This window comes from Coccomyxa subellipsoidea (assembly GCF_000258705.1).
Source record: "Coccomyxa subellipsoidea C-169, whole genome shotgun sequence".
Classification (NCBI taxonomy): Eukaryota; Viridiplantae; Chlorophyta; class Trebouxiophyceae; family Coccomyxaceae; genus Coccomyxa; species Coccomyxa subellipsoidea.
This window is the reverse complement of record NW_005178032.1, coordinates 1,159,470-1,175,715: the sequence shown is the minus strand read 5'-3', so window position 1 is coordinate 1,175,715 and position 16,246 is coordinate 1,159,470. Positions and strand designations below refer to the sequence as shown.

General features: G+C 55.5%; 4 protein-coding genes across 4 annotated transcripts; 1 reads left to right on the top strand and 3 right to left on the bottom strand.

Moving 5' to 3' along the window:
- Positions 1 to 73: 73 nt before the first annotated feature.
- COCSUDRAFT_66756 (L domain-like protein) lies at positions 74 to 3,217 on the bottom strand (the record flags this gene model as incomplete). Its single annotated transcript, XM_005646440.1, has 8 exons — positions 74 to 298; positions 575 to 781; positions 955 to 1,050; positions 1,257 to 1,423; positions 1,758 to 1,950; positions 2,310 to 2,490; positions 2,934 to 3,052; positions 3,176 to 3,217. The coding sequence occupies 8 exons, from the start codon at positions 3,215 to 3,217 to the stop codon at positions 74 to 76; spliced, it is 1,230 nt and encodes a 409-aa protein (XP_005646497.1).
- A 1,285-nt stretch (positions 3,218 to 4,502) lies between these two features.
- Positions 4,503 to 5,339, top strand: COCSUDRAFT_42965 (hypothetical protein; the record flags this gene model as incomplete). The annotated part of the gene is made up of 1 exon (XM_005646439.1): positions 4,503 to 5,339. The coding sequence occupies one exon, from the start codon at positions 4,503 to 4,505 to the stop codon at positions 5,337 to 5,339; it is 837 nt and encodes a 278-aa protein (XP_005646496.1).
- A 297-nt stretch (positions 5,340 to 5,636) lies between these two features.
- On the bottom strand, positions 5,637 to 6,388 carry COCSUDRAFT_33588 (hypothetical protein). Its single transcript, XM_005646438.1, has one exon. It carries the CDS (start codon positions 6,348 to 6,350, stop codon positions 6,159 to 6,161), a length of 192 nt encoding a protein of 63 aa, XP_005646495.1. The 5' UTR covers positions 6,351 to 6,388; the 3' UTR covers positions 5,637 to 6,158.
- A 2,842-nt stretch (positions 6,389 to 9,230) lies between these two features.
- COCSUDRAFT_16904 (WD40 repeat-like protein) lies at positions 9,231 to 15,743 on the bottom strand (the record flags this gene model as incomplete). The annotated part of the gene is made up of 18 exons (XM_005646437.1): positions 9,231 to 9,380; positions 9,602 to 9,713; positions 10,068 to 10,216; positions 10,341 to 10,381; positions 10,439 to 10,562; positions 10,817 to 10,965; positions 11,478 to 11,645; positions 11,914 to 12,077; positions 12,365 to 12,576; positions 12,745 to 13,041; positions 13,292 to 13,443; positions 13,708 to 14,007; positions 14,427 to 14,518; positions 14,637 to 14,854; positions 15,045 to 15,171; positions 15,283 to 15,374; positions 15,470 to 15,514; positions 15,621 to 15,743. The coding sequence occupies 18 exons, from the start codon at positions 15,741 to 15,743 to the stop codon at positions 9,231 to 9,233; spliced, it is 2,715 nt and encodes a 904-aa protein (XP_005646494.1).
- Positions 15,744 to 16,246: the final 503 nt, after the last annotated feature.

The window sequence follows — 16,246 nt, the reverse complement described above, 5'->3', positions numbered from 1 at the left end:
CATGTTGTACAAGGTGGCAATAGCGTTCCGACCCACACACCGCAAAACTTCAGCACATCTGAATGAAGGACGACTAGGACTCGACAGGGATGCCGCGCGCTCCCAACTCATTGGACAACCGCAGCAGCGTCTTGAACGACTTTGAGTCAGCCGGCATGCTACCCTTCAGGCTGACTTTCTTCAGTGCGGGCAGCTGCGCAATCGCCAGAAAAGAAGAGTTGGGCGATAGGTTCGCGATGTCTGACAGCGTCAGCGTTTCCAGGCTGCCCATCTTTGCCCACTCCTCGCTCTCTTGGATCTGCGGTGACACGCTCACAATGTTACTTCCTCAGCAGTTTGCCTGATGAGGCGGCTTCTGTCCTAGCTCGCGCACTGGTGCAACTTCTCCAAATCGCATGCAACAGCAGCCGCAGACACTACCATACAACTGCTATATCCACAGGCAAGAACGACCTCTCAAGAGATCCACCGTGCTCACAAATACCTGCAAGCCTTGCTTGACGGTGGAAGAGCAAAGGAACAGCACAACAAGAAGGGCACAGCTACGGAGTGAGATGAGTACGATGTTACTCACCGCCAGGCCGGGGTTGCCCTGCAGGCTGAGCGTGCGCAGATTAGTCATCGCCGCGACGCCGCAGGGCAGGCGCTGCAGCTTGCAGAAGGTGATGGCCAGGCTCTCCAGGGCCGTCAGCTGCAGGATGGGCTCCGGAATGGCCTTCACCGTCTTCAGGCCCACGATCAGCGTGCGCAGATTCGTCAGCCGCCCCAAATTGTCTGGCACCTGCCGCAACCACAGCAGAACCTCATTGCTAAGTCAGAACACTGCGCTCAACATTCGCTTTAGTGATCTTCAGTGTGATGGAAGGAAAGGCAGGTCGCACTTATCTCGTGGCATACTGTGCAATAAGACAACATTCCCACTTTATGTACGGCCAGGGAGATGGAGATACTGACCTGAAGATCAGTGCTGCGTCGTCGTGCGTGCTCTCCACCCCACGCGCCGGCCTCGGTACTCACCACAAGCCGCCTCAGCGCACTCAACTCGCACACCTGCACCCCAGCACCTGTGTCCTTGAACATCGCATTGGCTACCACGAGCTATCATGCATGCATGCGCGCCACTGTTGGCATTCAGTCTCTGGTCCTGAATAGCTCATGCATGCACATGCGCGCCATTCTAGAACTTACATGGGTGGTCCTGACAAGGAATCTAATCAAGGGGTGGTGGCAAGGGTGAAGGTGGCGGGGGGCCTCACCGCATCGGGCAGGGTGTTGAGCTGGGGGCAGTGGTTGAAGACGAGCTCGGTGAGGGCGGTGAGGCCGGAGAGGCTGGGGCACCAGGAGGGCGCGTTGGGGCTGAGGTCCCCCAGCCAGCTGCAATCCTTGAACGCCAGGCTGCGCAGGCTGCCCAGCTGCCCCAGGCCTGCCAGAAAAAGGCCCCCAACAACCATCAGCCACAGTGTTGTTAACGCTATGAACATTGTTTGCATCCATGCAGCACAATAAAATGCTCCTCTGGTGATTGAGCAGCAAGTTCCTCCTGCAGCTCAGCACAGCCTTCCAGGATCGACCGATTGCCGTCTGCATTCCAAAGCGACGCCTGGCTGCAGAGTGTCAGGCCCAAAAAGCTAAGTGCCAACACGGCTTGCTGCCAAAACATCTGGCCCAAAGCTTCTATTTGAGTGGGGTGGACAATCTTCAGGCAGAGCATGGGGCTCCAGAGCGCGTGAGAGGAGAAGCAGGAGGTGGCAGCGCACCGGGCTCGATGGAGAGGCCGCCCTGGAGGCCTTCGATGCGCAGGCGTTCGAGGACAGTGAGCTTGGAGATTGCGTCCTGGACGGATGTGAGGGAGGGAAAGCGGATGTGCAGCACGCGCAGCTGCCCCAGGCACAGCAGCGGCTCCGGCAGGCAGTGGTGTGTGTTGTCGTACTTGGACGTCAGGCTCACTTCCTGCGCGTGTCATGCCTGTGAATATCCGTCCGCTGCAGAAGCGTCCACTCGGTACAGCCAGACAGAGGAACAGCTCGCATGATGCGGTATCTATCAAAATATTTGAACATGTGCAAATGTCAGACCAAGCCCACAGCAGCCAGATCACGCGGCATGCCGACCACCGAATGCATGCTCTTGCCTACCTGCAAGCAAATGCTGCACTTGCCACCGGCTTCCTTCGCTTGGTTGCCGCTGTAGACATAAAATAGGCTGGCAAGGACAGCGAATGAGATCAGGCAGGCCAGACATGGAATGACCAAGGTGAAATACAGGGTGTCTCACAGTGGACTAAAAAGCAGAAGGGGCAGGAAGCACACCTGTAGCTGGTCCAGAAAGCGCAAGGCGCCGAGGTCCACAGACATGAGCTCCGCGGAGGACACGGTGAGGCGCTTGAGGCGCGGGCAGCACGCCAGGTGGGACAGCACCGGCTGGCTGATGTGGCTGGAGCCAAACACCACATCCGTCGTGTCCGACCGCAGCCGCAGATCCTGCAGTGTCCTGTGCAGGAAGGGCCGGCACACCATACCCCCTCAACAACCGCATATAACATGCCCCACCAGCTGCCTGGGACGTCGGATGTCCTTACACTGCAGCAACTTTTCTAGAGATTGATCTCTAGATCAATCTTCAGATGACAGATGCTAGCTGTGCAAGCTGTGACACAGTATCAACAACGTGTGAAGAAGTTCCCCATGGAAATTGATCGCCTTGTAGGGCGCGCTGCAAGGCTGCGCATGTTTTTAAGGGGAAAAGGAAAAGGTGGTGTGCCCTCCTATAATGACCTTGAGCGCCGTAGAGACTAGCATCGAGGTAAAGTGAAGAGGGCCGTTGTTATCGGGCAGACTATTCATCCCCGGGACATCTGCAAGCATTATCCCGGAGCTAAACTTTACTACCCTTCACTTGTCATCTTTTCTGCGCAGACAGAGGACGGTGCTTACCTGCCCAACAGAGATAGCAGAAGCTCCAGCCTGTGAGAGTCATCGGATGAGAATGTGGCGTCTAATGTCTGGATGGCCGCCGCCCTGGGTCTCAACCAGTTCACAAACCAGGGCTGGCACTGTGCACCCCCAGAAGATCTCCCATCAGCCACCATTTAACACATTCAAGAACCAAGCCATCAGTTGAATGAACACTGAGTCTGCGCATATTTACACACAATCATGTAACATCCGGCTGTCACCTTGGAGAGGTGTTTGGCATGCAGCTGCAGGTATGCCCACATTTCGCATGGCTCTCTAAGGGCTTCATTGAAGCGCTTGCACACCAAGTGTAGGCTGTGTCTGGCCCTGCATGAATGTATGGGATGTCAGATTGCTGCAACAGTCACTTAATCTCTCGCAAGCATACTTGCACCCATCACCACAAAGAAAAAACCAAGTCTACAGTTGAACGTTCGTACTTCGAGAGGAGCTGACTCTACACAAGCTTTAACATCAAGCTTGGGAAAGCACCTTCTGTTGTCTTTGTCGCCGTTATTTGGGATGAAGGCAGCGATGCGCTGAATCAAATCCGAAGGCAGAGCCTCAAAGGAAGCGCTACCATCCATATCTTCAGGCACTGTGGACTGGCAGGAGCAACACATGGAGCTTCTCAATGCATGAGGCCAAAGTAGCCTCCTGTTGCTGCCTAGTAAGAAGATGCAGGCTGCTCTACGACATTTCTTTACAGCACATGTTGCATTGCAGGCATGTTGGCTTCAACAGCCAGTGTGTGCCTAGACATCAGTCAGACATATGACGTCTGCAGTGTTGAAGGGCTAAATGTAGAAAATTGATATAGCAGGTACCGACCTGTTTTGTACGGCAAGGTTAGCCTCCAGAAGGCCACAACACAATAGCCTGTGGCACACACACACGTAAGGGTTTTGAGTAGCAAACAGCCGTAATCGGCTTGTCTAACAACCTCAAATTAATGGAGTACAGAAATACTCTGTGATCAAGTATAGTCTCATATAAAAGAGGTTGTCGTTGGAACACCATCAGTGCATGCAAAGGATGCACCTTTCCTGCGGCGGCTTGGTCCAGGACTTCAGAACATCAACCATATACCTTTGAAACTCTCATGCTCACCTTGTTTACCATCATGTGCAGAACCCAGCAAAATCGCCTCGACCCCACGACAATTCCACCCAATGCGTCAGCTCGTTACTAGCTAGCGTGACTATGCCAAGGGAGCAGCCAACACACAATGTTGTGCGTACGATGCAGACTTCTTCCATCGGGTCCCCCCATGGTGGTCCGTACTACAAGCTAGGCAGCTGATGGTGTCGTGCTCGAGCCTTTTGGGATGATGACGGTGGAGCTTGGGTGGCTGGGTGGAGTAGTAACCGATCGTCCCCTGAGCATGCATACGGCGGTGCCCATATGTGAGCAGTGGCGGCCTTTCAAAAAAAAAAAGTGTGCCCACCTTGGGCGATCTTGATCTGCGATCTTGCTGCGATGAGTCAGGGAACCAGAAGTCAGTCGAAGCGCCCAGCGTAGGGCAGCCCAGGGCAGTCAGATGAGGAGATGGAGCCGCCCCTCCACGATCTCCTTCTTGCAAAGGTCGAGTCTATGATCCACGGCCTGGAAAGCAAGCTTGACAGTAAGCTGGACGAGAAATTTGGGGCCCTCTTCCCTCAGCTGAAGGCAGAGCTCAAGGCAGAGCTGAAAACCGAGCTGAAGGATGAGGTGGTGGCTGAGCTGAAGGCAGAGCTGCTGCCTCTCCTGCGCGCTGAGCTGGCCAAGGACACGCAGACCAGAGCCGCCTCCAACGATGAAGCAGTGGTGAACAAAGTGCACCATCTGGAGTCTGTCGTGGAGTCTCAGGCCCGCCAAGCCAGGAGTGCCAACCTGATCTGCCATGGTCTGGCAGAGGACAACACAGAGAATGTCTCAGCCCGCGTGGCAGCGCTGTTTGACAGCAACAGCGGCCCCCCTGCTGTTGTCAGCGAAGCTCGCCGCCTCGGTGCCCCCAGCGCCACGCGCACCAAGCCGCGCCCCGTGCTCATCAGCTTCAGCGGCGTGGCAGCCAAGCACGCTGCCCTCAAGCACAGCAAAGCCCTGCGCCAGCGCCAGATTTTCCTGGATCCCGACCTCACCCCGCAGCAGCAGCGCATCCGCGTCAGCATGCGCCCACACTATGTCGCCCTGAAGACAGCCGGCAAGCAGCCCTTCTGGCGCGAGGAGCGCCTCTTCGTCCGGGAGGGCGACCGCGTGCGTGAGCACATGCCTGTGCCTGGGCCTCCCCCGGCTGCCGCGCCGGGCGCCGCTGCCGCCCCGGGTGCTGCCACTGCCGGGCCCTCTCAGGCCGCGCCTTCCTCCCCCGGCCGCGCCGACTCCTACGCCGAAGCAGTGCGCCGCTAGGAAGTCTCCAGCCGCCTATCGCTGCGTATATTGTCCTGGAATGTCAATGGCTTACATGCTAGCAAAATATCCTTGTGGGACACGGCAGCCTATCTTGACCAGTTCGATATTGTACTTCTGACTGAGGCCCGTTGCTTGACCTGGGATGACTCGATCTTGCCTCACCACTCTGTGACTTTCACGGCTGCTAGTGAAGAGGGCAAGGCGGGTGAAGGCATTGTTGTTGCGGTTCGGAAGCACCGTGATTACCACGCACAAGACTGGGTGTCAGACACTGACAGTGCCTTATGGGTGAAAGTGCAGTTTGAGGGGGACTCTACACCGCTGCTGATTGGCTCCAGCTATGTGCCTCCAGCGGGTTCCCGGCAATTGCAGACTGTGGACCTGACCAGTCGATTTACGGGCTTATGTGCAGAAGTTGTTGCCGCTCGTGCTCAAGGCAATGTGATCCTGGCAGGAGACTTCAATGCTCGTGTGTCAAATTTGCCTGACGCTGATGACAGCAATACTCGAGGCTGCACTGATGAAGGTGTCAATGCTCATGGGCTGCGCCTGTTAGATTTTTGCAAGGAAACTGACATGCTCATATGCTCTGGCAGAGTGCTAGGAGACCTTGAAGCAGTGCCTACCTTTAAGGCCAGAACCCATACTCAGGCAACTAGACCTGATCATGTTCTCGTTTCCGCTGATGCGCTCCCCTTGATTTCTCATCTTGTTGTGAATACTGGTAGAAAAGACTCTGATCATCATCCTATTGAGATGACGTTGCAAGTGAATGTGGCTGCCAGTGTTCCCTTACCATGTATTGGGGCGCCATTGTCACGAGTGAAATGGCAGCCCAGTGCTAGGAATGCGTATGCTGCTGCTTTGCGCAATGTTGCCAGTGCAAGTCTTGACGCCTGCACAGGCCATGCTGTGGCTGGGGAACTTGATGCAGCCTTTCAGACCCTGGAGGCGGGGATCCGGGAGGCCGCAGCCGCGAACAGCATGCCGGCCCGCACCGGGCGCCATCAGCGCAAGGCGCGTGCCGACGCGCCCTTCTTCGATTCGGAGTGCCGCCAGCTTAAACGGGACGTCCGCGCCCGCGCGCGGTGCGGGGGCGATCCAGCCGAAGTGCGCGCGCTGGAGCGTGCCTACCACAACACCGTCCGCCACAAACGGCGCGCTCACCGGCTCGCGCAACTGCGCCGCCTGCTTGATGATTTGCACAGTGACCCCCGAGCCTTCTGGAAGCGGCTCAAGTCTCAGCAGTCTGATATACCTGAGCAGCTCAAGCCAGTGCAATTGTGGGCTGGCTATCTCAAGCGGGTTGCAAACTTGCAGTTGCCACTCATTGCTGAGCTGCCCCACTTGTCTTTCCCTGTCCAGCCCAGTGCTCCTGTTGCCCATGTTGATGCTCTCAATGCACCCATCTCTCTTGGGGAGGTGTTTGCTGGGCTCAAAAGTTTACACAATGGTCGTGCCACCGGAGTGCAAGGTTTACCAGCTGAGCTGTTTCGGTATGCAAAAGATGAGCGGGCGCCAGGCATGCCTCCTCCGGAAAATGTCCTGGCGCCTGCTTTGGTGGCTGTGCTGAACTCTGCATTTGTGGCTGGGCAAGTGCCACCCTCTGTGAATGGTAGCCTGATCACCCCTGTGCACAAGAAAGGCAGCAAGCTTGACATGCTCAATTATAGACCCATTGCCGTTACTGAGCCCATCATGCGCTTGTATGCTGGCATATTGAATTCTCGTATTCTGAAGTACACAGAGGGGGCTGGATTGCGTGCAGCCACACAGGCTGGCTTTAGGCCAAAACTGTCTACGGCCCACCAGCTATTCACCTTGCAGCATTTTATCGACCGGCAAAACCATGCTAAGCAGCCCTTGTATTGTTGCTTTCTTGATCTGAAGGGTGCTTATGACAGAGTGAATCGGGTGTTGCTCTGGGAGAGTCTGCGTCGCCTGGGCATTGATGGCCGCCTGCTCTCTGCCATTCAGTCTTTGTATGCCAATTCTACGGTTGCCATTAAGATTGGGAGCAGGAAGGGTCCTAGTTTGCCCTCTGAGACAGGATTGAAGCAGGGTTGCCCCCTTAGCCCAACGCTGTTTGGCTTGTTTGCAGATGGCCTGCACAGGCACTTGCTGCAGAGGTGCCCTGGGGTTGGCCCGCAGTTGCGTCCTGGCAGTTGTGTACCAGATCTAGGCTATGCCGATGACTTTGCTTTGCTCGCCACCACACCTGCTCATTTGCAACGCTTGATTGATGCAGCTGCTGAGTTTTGTGAACAAACGGGAATGGTCATCAGTGTTGACAAAACAAAGATTGTGGTGTTCTCTTCAAGTTTGCCAGGACCTTTTCAATGGCTTTGTGGTGGTGCGCCTTTACATTGGGTTCAGCAGTTTGAGTACCTGGGTGCCCTTTTTGACGGTGCCCAAGGCATTAATCTCACCTTTGGCAAGCTTCACAGGAACATGTGGGGTGCGTGGGCACAGCTCAGGCAGCAATATGGGAAGTTGCATTGCAGCATGTCAGCTGGCCTGTTGTTGCGCCTATATGATGCATGTGTGCCGCCGACTGCCTCCTACGGTTGTGAGGTGTGGGGCCTGCGCAGCCTTCCTGGTGGCGACAGCCGGCGGGGCCGGGCTGCCTTGGCCTCCTCTCACCTGAAAATTCTGAGAGACATTGCTGGCGTCCCCACCTCTGTACATGGTGCCATCTTGCTTAAGGAGTTGAATCAGCAGACCCTTGATTGTGTGTGGTGGCGGCGCATTATCAAGTTCTGGAACAATTTGGCTGCCTTGCCTGCAAATAATTTTCACAGGCAAGTGGCCCTTGATGATTGTTGGGATGCCATAACCCGTAATGTTAAGAATTGGGCTTGGGCCTTCATGCGGGGCTTGCGCCGGATTGGGTATGAGTTTGTTATTCGGTTTGACACCCTTGTTCCTGTGGAAGTTGATGCTGTGATGCAGCTGCTAGATGCGCAAGCACTGCAGGTTTGGGATGACATTGACATTTGCCCTAGGACCTGCCCGTCCAGCAATGCCACCTTGTGTACATATCACAGATGGTTTGCTAGGCCAGCTTGTGTGCGCCACCCTTGCCAGCTCTTACAGCAGCCTTTGAGTGCCCGTTGCTTGCGTATACTGTTGAAGTTCAGGATGGGTTGTCATAGTCTGCCCAATGTCTCGGGCCGCTGGGCAAGGATTCCCCGGCCCCAGCGTTTGTGCATGCGTTGTGCCCAGCAGGTTATTGGGGATGAGCGCCACCTTGTGTTTGAGTGCCCTGCCTTGCAATCTGTTCGGGACAGATATCCTGGGCTGTTTGGTGCAGCCATTGTGACGATGCAGCAATTCATGTGGCAGTTGGACATTGTTGGTGTTGCACATTTTGTGATGGATTGTTTTGATTATTTGGATGCTGCCAGTTCATCCAATCAGCCCTAGGCGGCTGGAGTGATGTAATCTTCCTTCCTTCCTTCAACACTTGTAAAGTAGGTCAAGACGTCTGCCAAAAGATAGTGGAGCAAATGTGAGCAGCGAGGCAGCGATTGACAAGGTGGAGACCGGCTATGGGGGCGAAAGGGCCAGCGCAGCTACCTTGTCACAAAAAGCTGCAGCACTACAATGGTTTTGGCTGTTACTACTGTAACACAGGGTCCCAAAAACACTAAATTCTGCAACCAGCACGTGCTGCTTGACCGCAGATCACTTGATCTAGCGGTATGAAATCACCACCCAGCTACTGAATTTATCACAATCTTTACAGCCACCGTTGAGATGCAGTTGTCCAAAGCAACCGTACATGTCCGCCAAAAGCATGCATGCATGGCATACATATGTGTAGGCCCTCAACGGCCTATCACGTGAGACGATCTATGCGTTGTAGTTTCATGTCCTCTCCTCAATCTACGTTTGCAGATTACCAAGGAAGGACAACGTGCTGCGAGTAGTCTGGAACAGGTCATCCATACGGCCCCATTGATTTCTGACAATCTCCTCCAACTTCACTGCCCGCTTGCGCAGCTTTGTCTCCTGCACAATCGCCTCTCCGTGCACCTGCAATGTTACCTCCTCGTTACACATTCACTGGCGATCCTTGCCCGATGATGGACAATATATTGTGCCTTGCCACTCGCATGCGCACACCCAGGATGGCATATAGGTATCAAACTGGTGAGGTCATCCCAAATCTCCGGCAAATTTTCCTGTGCGGCATGCTATTTGTGGGCTAAGGCTGACAGAGGGTCTGCTTGAATGAAAGAGGTATTAGTGCGCACCTGCAGTGTGAGTCGAAGCAGCGCCTGCATGAACTCATAATTGCGATTGGCGGCCAGCTCGACTGTGAGGAAGTCCAGCAGCCTGCACAGGTCCTGCAGCTCCTCCTTGCTGCTGATACCCACAATCAGCTGCACCCACATGCAGCACTGGGTCAATATAATTCTCCTGGTTTTTAAAATAGGAGATGACATGAAGAACTAGCTATGCCACAGCAGTTGGCTATCTGAGGCAGCAGAAACCCTTTCCCAGCCTCCGCCCAATGCAGATTGAATCCGCCGAATTCATTCAGTCTGTTCTATCAAGGGGTGCCTCAGTGGTGACAGCAACAGCTAGCTCCCCATGGCAGCTATGGCTCTGATGCAAAGGAGAAAAGGCCAAGAGGTAAGGAGCGCCAAGGGCTTGAACAGATCTGGAAAGGATGTTCTTGGGCAAAGACAACCAGGCCGTGGGCGTATAAGCAGCCACCCTGGTTCAAAGTGAGGGAGTGCTCGCACCTGCATGGCACGCAGCTCTCCATCCAGCTTTGAAGGACTTAAGCCGCGCAGATAGCTCAGCAGTGGTGTGTAGTCCTTAGCTCGGCGGCCCTCCAGCAGCAGCCGTGCCAGATCCGACACCTCCCCCACTGTCCCCCTCTTTGCCACCCTCGACACCCCTGGACACCGCACCAGAAATGACAAACTGAATCCTCAAAGACTGCTCATGCATGATCAGTCGGCAAACCAAACATGTGCGCCTCACAGGTGGCGTGGCATTCAGACCCTGCAATGAATCATCCTCCTCTAAAAGGAAGTGTGAGATTGAGCAGCTAAATACAGAGAATAGGGTCAGTCTCCCACCTATATTCTGATCGGCGTCTGCTTCTGTGTCAAACACCGGGTTGCCTTCCAGGCCAGGTATGGTGGGCAGGAAGAACGGCGCCGCTGCTGGCTTTGTGGGCGGCTCAGTCGGCCTGTTGCGCTCCTGCAACATCAGAAAGCCCCAACCATCAGCAAATTATCCACAACCTGTGCTTACACACTCATTGCGCCCCTTCCTGAGCACGCAATTACAACACCGCATGGCTAGCATATGGGCAGGGTTGATGGATGCTTGATGGCCCAGGCTGTCAAAGCAGCAACACATTTTTCTGTTAATACTGTATCAATATATGAGGCCCAGAGGAGTGTTCCCCTGTGTGTGATCGTGGGTGGATTTGGCACATCCAAATGGCGCACCTTGATGGCGTCCAGGTGCACGAGGCCCTGCCACTGGCTGCGCGGCAGCAGCGCGAGCGTCACCAGCGCCGGGTGCAGCGGCACCGGCGCCCCGCTGGCATCCACCACAGATACACGCCCGCTCGGCCCCGCCTCTTCCATCTCCTCATCTGCCAGCCATAAAAATGACCCTTATAGATTGCGCAGCAGCAGCCGCAAAAATGGATTATACTCCTTGCAAGCATGCTCGGATAGGGTGCCCTTGCTGGAGGTGATCTACTTGCTGGCCAAAGGAATACATGGCAAAAGCCCCCCAAATATTGATCACAGATGCCTGAAACGCAGGAATATGTGCGGGCATGCCTTCAGGCGCTTCCTCGTCGGGAAGGGGCCGCGGCAGCGCCTCGTCATCTTCGCCGTAGTCCTCGTCCGAGCTCCCACCAGCATCGCGTGCATCGTCCGCCTCGGGCTCTGCATCTCTCTCGCTGCGGCCTGCGCCTGCAACAACCAAAATGATGTCACAAGCATGCCCCTGCCCTGCAAGCACTAATTGAACAGCTGCCATGCCTCTGGTACCTATGCAGATGCAGGTTGTGGTGACCTCCACTGGTGCGAGCACCCATCCCAAGACAAATGTCTATTTTACAAAGGCGCAAGCATGGGGGAGAGGCAGAGTGCGCACCGGCTGAGAGGGCGGGCAGGCGCGCGTCGACGGGCTTGTTGGACGGCCGGATGTCGGCGCCGGAGCCGTAGATGGCTGAGTTGGACCAGAGGTAGATGCCGCGGCGGTTCACGTGGGCGGTCGCCAGCATGTCCATGGCCGGGCTCAGGCTCAGCGCTGTCACCGGTGCTCCCAGCCGCAGCACCTGCGGAACCGAGACAACTTTCACTTATTTCAGCAAAAGCCAGCATCAATCTGAGGCACCTTGAAACTGAGCGTACTTATCCAAGCTTTACATTTCCCTGCAAGGGTATCAATTCAAAGACATCTCTTTCCAAGAGTTCCCAGGGTCCGCATCAATGTGAGTACCTCTGCCCTCACATTGGGTCAGTATACCTCTAGGGATAGACGGCCAAAGATGTCACTGCTACCAGACTTTGCTCAAGTCGGGCAGTACTGCTTGCCTGGAGGCACATGGAGGAGGGAACGTCCCAGGCGCGCACGGTGCCGTCCAGCGAGGCGGACAGCAGCCAGCGGGCGTCTGCGCTCATGTGCAGGTCCGTGATGCGGTCTGTGTGGCCCTTGAACTGGCGCACGCTCCTCACCGCCTCAACATCATACCTGCCCAACACAAAAGGCACTCTGCACCTTGCGCATGATTGTGCTTGACCAGCATACACACTGGATCATGAGCTGTGCAAAACATAATGCCGGCAGTCTTGCCTAATCTCCTGTCATCCTGCATGCCTGATATCACAGGCAGGCAAATGCAGCGCAGAAAGGACCCTACAGATACCCTTTCTCAATTTCCAAGGATTGGCGACCCTGTTGCCCTGAACCGTGCAGTTTTGCATGCCATTTACACGCCTCTAAGTAGACAAGGCAAGTTTGGAGGGCGGGGGGCTCACATGCGGATGACAAGGTCGTCGCAGGCGACAGAGAGCAGGGCGCTGTTGGCGTGGTGGCACAGGTGGGTGGGGGGGCTGCCCAGAGCAATCTCATCCCTCATCTGGCGCCCCTTGAAGGCCCAGATGCGCAGCCGCCCGTCCAGTCCCCCCGTCACCAGCAGCTTGTTGCAGGCATCCGCTGCCACGCCCACCACAGCTCCCTCGTGCGCATTCTTGCCTTTCTCCCTGCGCGCATATTGCCCCACCATCACCCTGTCCTTCACCAAAATCCATTAGCGCCACCTGACATCCTGGTGCATTGCTGAAGTTCCGCTCTCGGCATGAACTGGTTGCTCTTTTCCCTTGCATTCATGCTCACCATCAAACATCTTGTGTGTAACAAATAATATAGCAATAATATTGGCAGCATGCCTGTTATAGGAGCCGCGGTGCAGGCCGGACTGCATGTTATAGCGGTCCACGCGACCAGCGGCGGTGCCGACCAGGCCAAAATTGCCGCAGCAGCTGATCGCGACGGCCGTCACCGGGGCGTCCGGCGCGGCGTCTGCGCCCCGCTCGCGCTTGCGTCGCGGCCGCAGCACATGCTCCCCCAGCGAGAGGTGACTCAGCCGCCACGTGTACGCCGCCGTGTCACCCTCGTGCGCCGATATCACGTTGCACCAGTCCCTCTCACGCAGCTGCCACGCACCCAGAGACATTCCTTCAATCCCCTTCACTTTCTATTTTCAATTGTGTCCAAGAAAGTGCTTCAGCATGCAACAAGAGCGGATCAGAGGCTGCGTCAGTGCGTTGCATGTCCTCAGTTCTCCAACAAAACCCATGCAGTCGAATCCAGGCAGATACGAGGTGAGAATAAAGCAGGATGGGCATCAGGAGGTTGTTGGTGGATGAGTGAGACTGGTGCGCGCATGTGGCAGGGGAGGTGACCTGGCAGGCGTCGAGGGCGGTGACGCGGGGCAGCTTGAGCTCCTGCTGGTCCACCTTGAGGCGCTTGGCCCGGCTGGCGATGTGCCCCTGGCTCAGCTCGCTGCTCTGCTGGTCCTGGATCACCGAGAACATGCGGAACGCCCTGTCCTGGCCTGCACCATGCCACAGCACAACATGCTCTTACCAACCCCAGGAAATCATTCACAGCAACCACCTACTGCAGACTAGTAATGGGGGCAGACAATCACCCAGGAGATGATCTCTCAGGCAAGACTTCACAGACTGAAACAAGGCCGTGGCCAGGTGGACATTCATGACATACAGCATTCAAGTAACATTGACCCTACTGTACAACTTACCCAAATCCAACTTACGTATGAGATATTTCAAATCAGATAGCGAAATTGAAAGGCCACCTGCGGAGAGCAGGCGCGTGCCAGCCTCCCCATAGTACTTGAGGCACGTGGGCGGCGCGGCATGGCCGCTCCGGAAGCGCAGCAGCCGAGCGGTGCCGTCGATCGCGTCGAACACCCACTGCTTGATCGCGTTGTCGGCGCCGGCGCTCATCAGCCGCGGCTCGCCCGGGAAGAAGTGCAGCGTCGTGATTGGCGCGTCGTGCGCATCGCGGATGATCGTGTGCAGCCGCCGCTTCTCCAGATCCCACACTGTGATCGCGCCCGCGCCGCCGCCCGCCGCCATCAGCGGCACTCCGGCACCTGCGCGCATGAGCGGACCGGCTTTGTTACGGGTGATCATCACCTACAAGGCCCACGCAGCGTCCTTGAGCAACTGGAGCCTGGGTGCCTGAATAGGGTGTGGCCTTCGGGAGCTACCCCTGGTCGGCGCCTACTTCGCTGGGGGTTTCCCAAAAATCACCTAACTGCAAACCCCTAGTGAGAGATAAGGTCAAGAGCCACTTGGTTACAGGCAAATGGGCAGCAAATCACGCATGTAACTAGCTCCTAGTCTCAACCTCCCAAAGCCCCCAGTTCTGGCAATTTAAATGGGGCACGGGCAAGCACCGAAGGCAAGCGTCTGTGGCTGCTAAGAAATCTGCACTGGGAATGTGGCGAACCTGTCCGAAAGGAGATGGCTGTGCATGCGCCACCGGCCGTGCTGCTGCGGGGGCCGCCACCCAGGAACGCCTCATCATTGGTGCCAGTGCCAGATGCATTCGCAAACGATGCCACCGGCTCATCAAAGCGGATGTTGTGGAGCAGTGCTCGCCTGGTTCAGCAGGAATCCATGGCACTCAGCCGTTGACGTTCAGCATGACATGCCTGCTAAGTGCAACGCACCAAATTGCATTCATGCTTATTAGGTTGGGAGAATGATGTTTGCGCACCCGTCAGCCAGACCAACGCCCACAACGTCAAGGGCAGGCGAGGACACGATGCACTTGACGTCGCTGTCGGCCACAGTGAACTCGAAAAGGCGCACTCCCTTGCTGAAGTTCCACAGCTGCATGCGGCCCTTTGCGCCCCCAACCAAGACCTTGTTCAGGTATGTGTCTGGGTGCGCCATGCAGGCAGGACTGAAGCCATCTCCCAGGTCCATCGACACCTGCATGCCATGTCATTATTGTCCTCTACCATATTGCTTCATTTGCCCAACGGGCGTGTGTTGAATGTCCATCTTGACAGTGCTGCAACAAGTTGTATTCACTGGACGCATGGACGCACGCACTGCCAATACATGCCTGGCACAAATTTTTCCTGCACATCATGCACATAAAGGTGGATTTGTGCTGCACCTGGGGCTTGTCAAAATCACCAATCTTCCACAGCAGCAACTTGCTATCACTGCCCAGGCTCAGCAGATGGTCCCCCATGCACAGCAGCTGCAGGATAGTTCCAGTATGCCCGCTGTACACGCCTTCCCTGCGAAAGATACTCCCTGCCTTCAAGATCATCCTCTTGCAGACACCCCGCCCATCGGAATAGACGCTTCAGGTAGTACCCAGCATAAGCAATATAGTCAAGGCAACCCACCTGTGCATTCGCTTGCATGCGATGATGTCGCCTTTGACAGCGGCAAACACCAACTCTCCTTTGCTAGCCAGCGCCTGGATGGTGTGCGGCAGCTAGGGGCACAGTACATGGCTTCAATATCCAGCTGGACAGCGAGCAGTACTGATGACATACTATACCAGATCAAGGTTTGGACAACAGCACGCACCTGTGGTCCAACCAGAGAAAGCCGGAGCTGACTGCAGTTGTACACCTGGCACGACAACCAAGGAAGTCAAGCAGCGGAACAAGCTGCATGATCAAAGACTCAAACCATGCCTGCACCAGCACATAGCCATGGGACCATTACTAGCACGTACCTGCCAAGCCTTCCCTGCGCTTACAGTCACAAAAGCTTCTCTGCCCAACCTTTGGACTGCGAAGGGTATATCGTCGGTGATGTATCCCAACGCTCTGAAAGGCTGAAAGAGTGGAACCGCCATTCTAGGAATCCCGCGAACGATACAGCACTAGAGAGCGCGTCAACTAGTCTTGAAGCTGAATGATTCTCATCGGTACTTTTTGATCGGTGAAAGTTCTCATCGTCCAAACCAAAACATTGCGATCGTCTAGTGGCTGCACAATTTTTTTGTTCCAAACACCAGGCACCAGACACAGAATAAAGACTATATCACTTGTTTCAAACAATCTTGCAATTCAGATGGCATTTCCCGATCCAGTTCCAACAGGAAAACACCATTCCTTGGCTTTCGGAAATGTGCTTTCGGCTGTTCCAAATATTAGTAATCTTAGCTGATCCGATGTGCTCTGAAAGCCATTGAATACTTCTGCAATTATTCCTTATTAGCGAATGTAGCAGAAGGCTTGGAAGGTCTGATATCGCCGTCACCTGTCATGTCGGTGGCATCGAGACACCGTCTGACCCCGCAAGACCTCTTGTTGCCTGTCAGATCACCGACGATCTGGGGCACAAGAGCTCTATCCC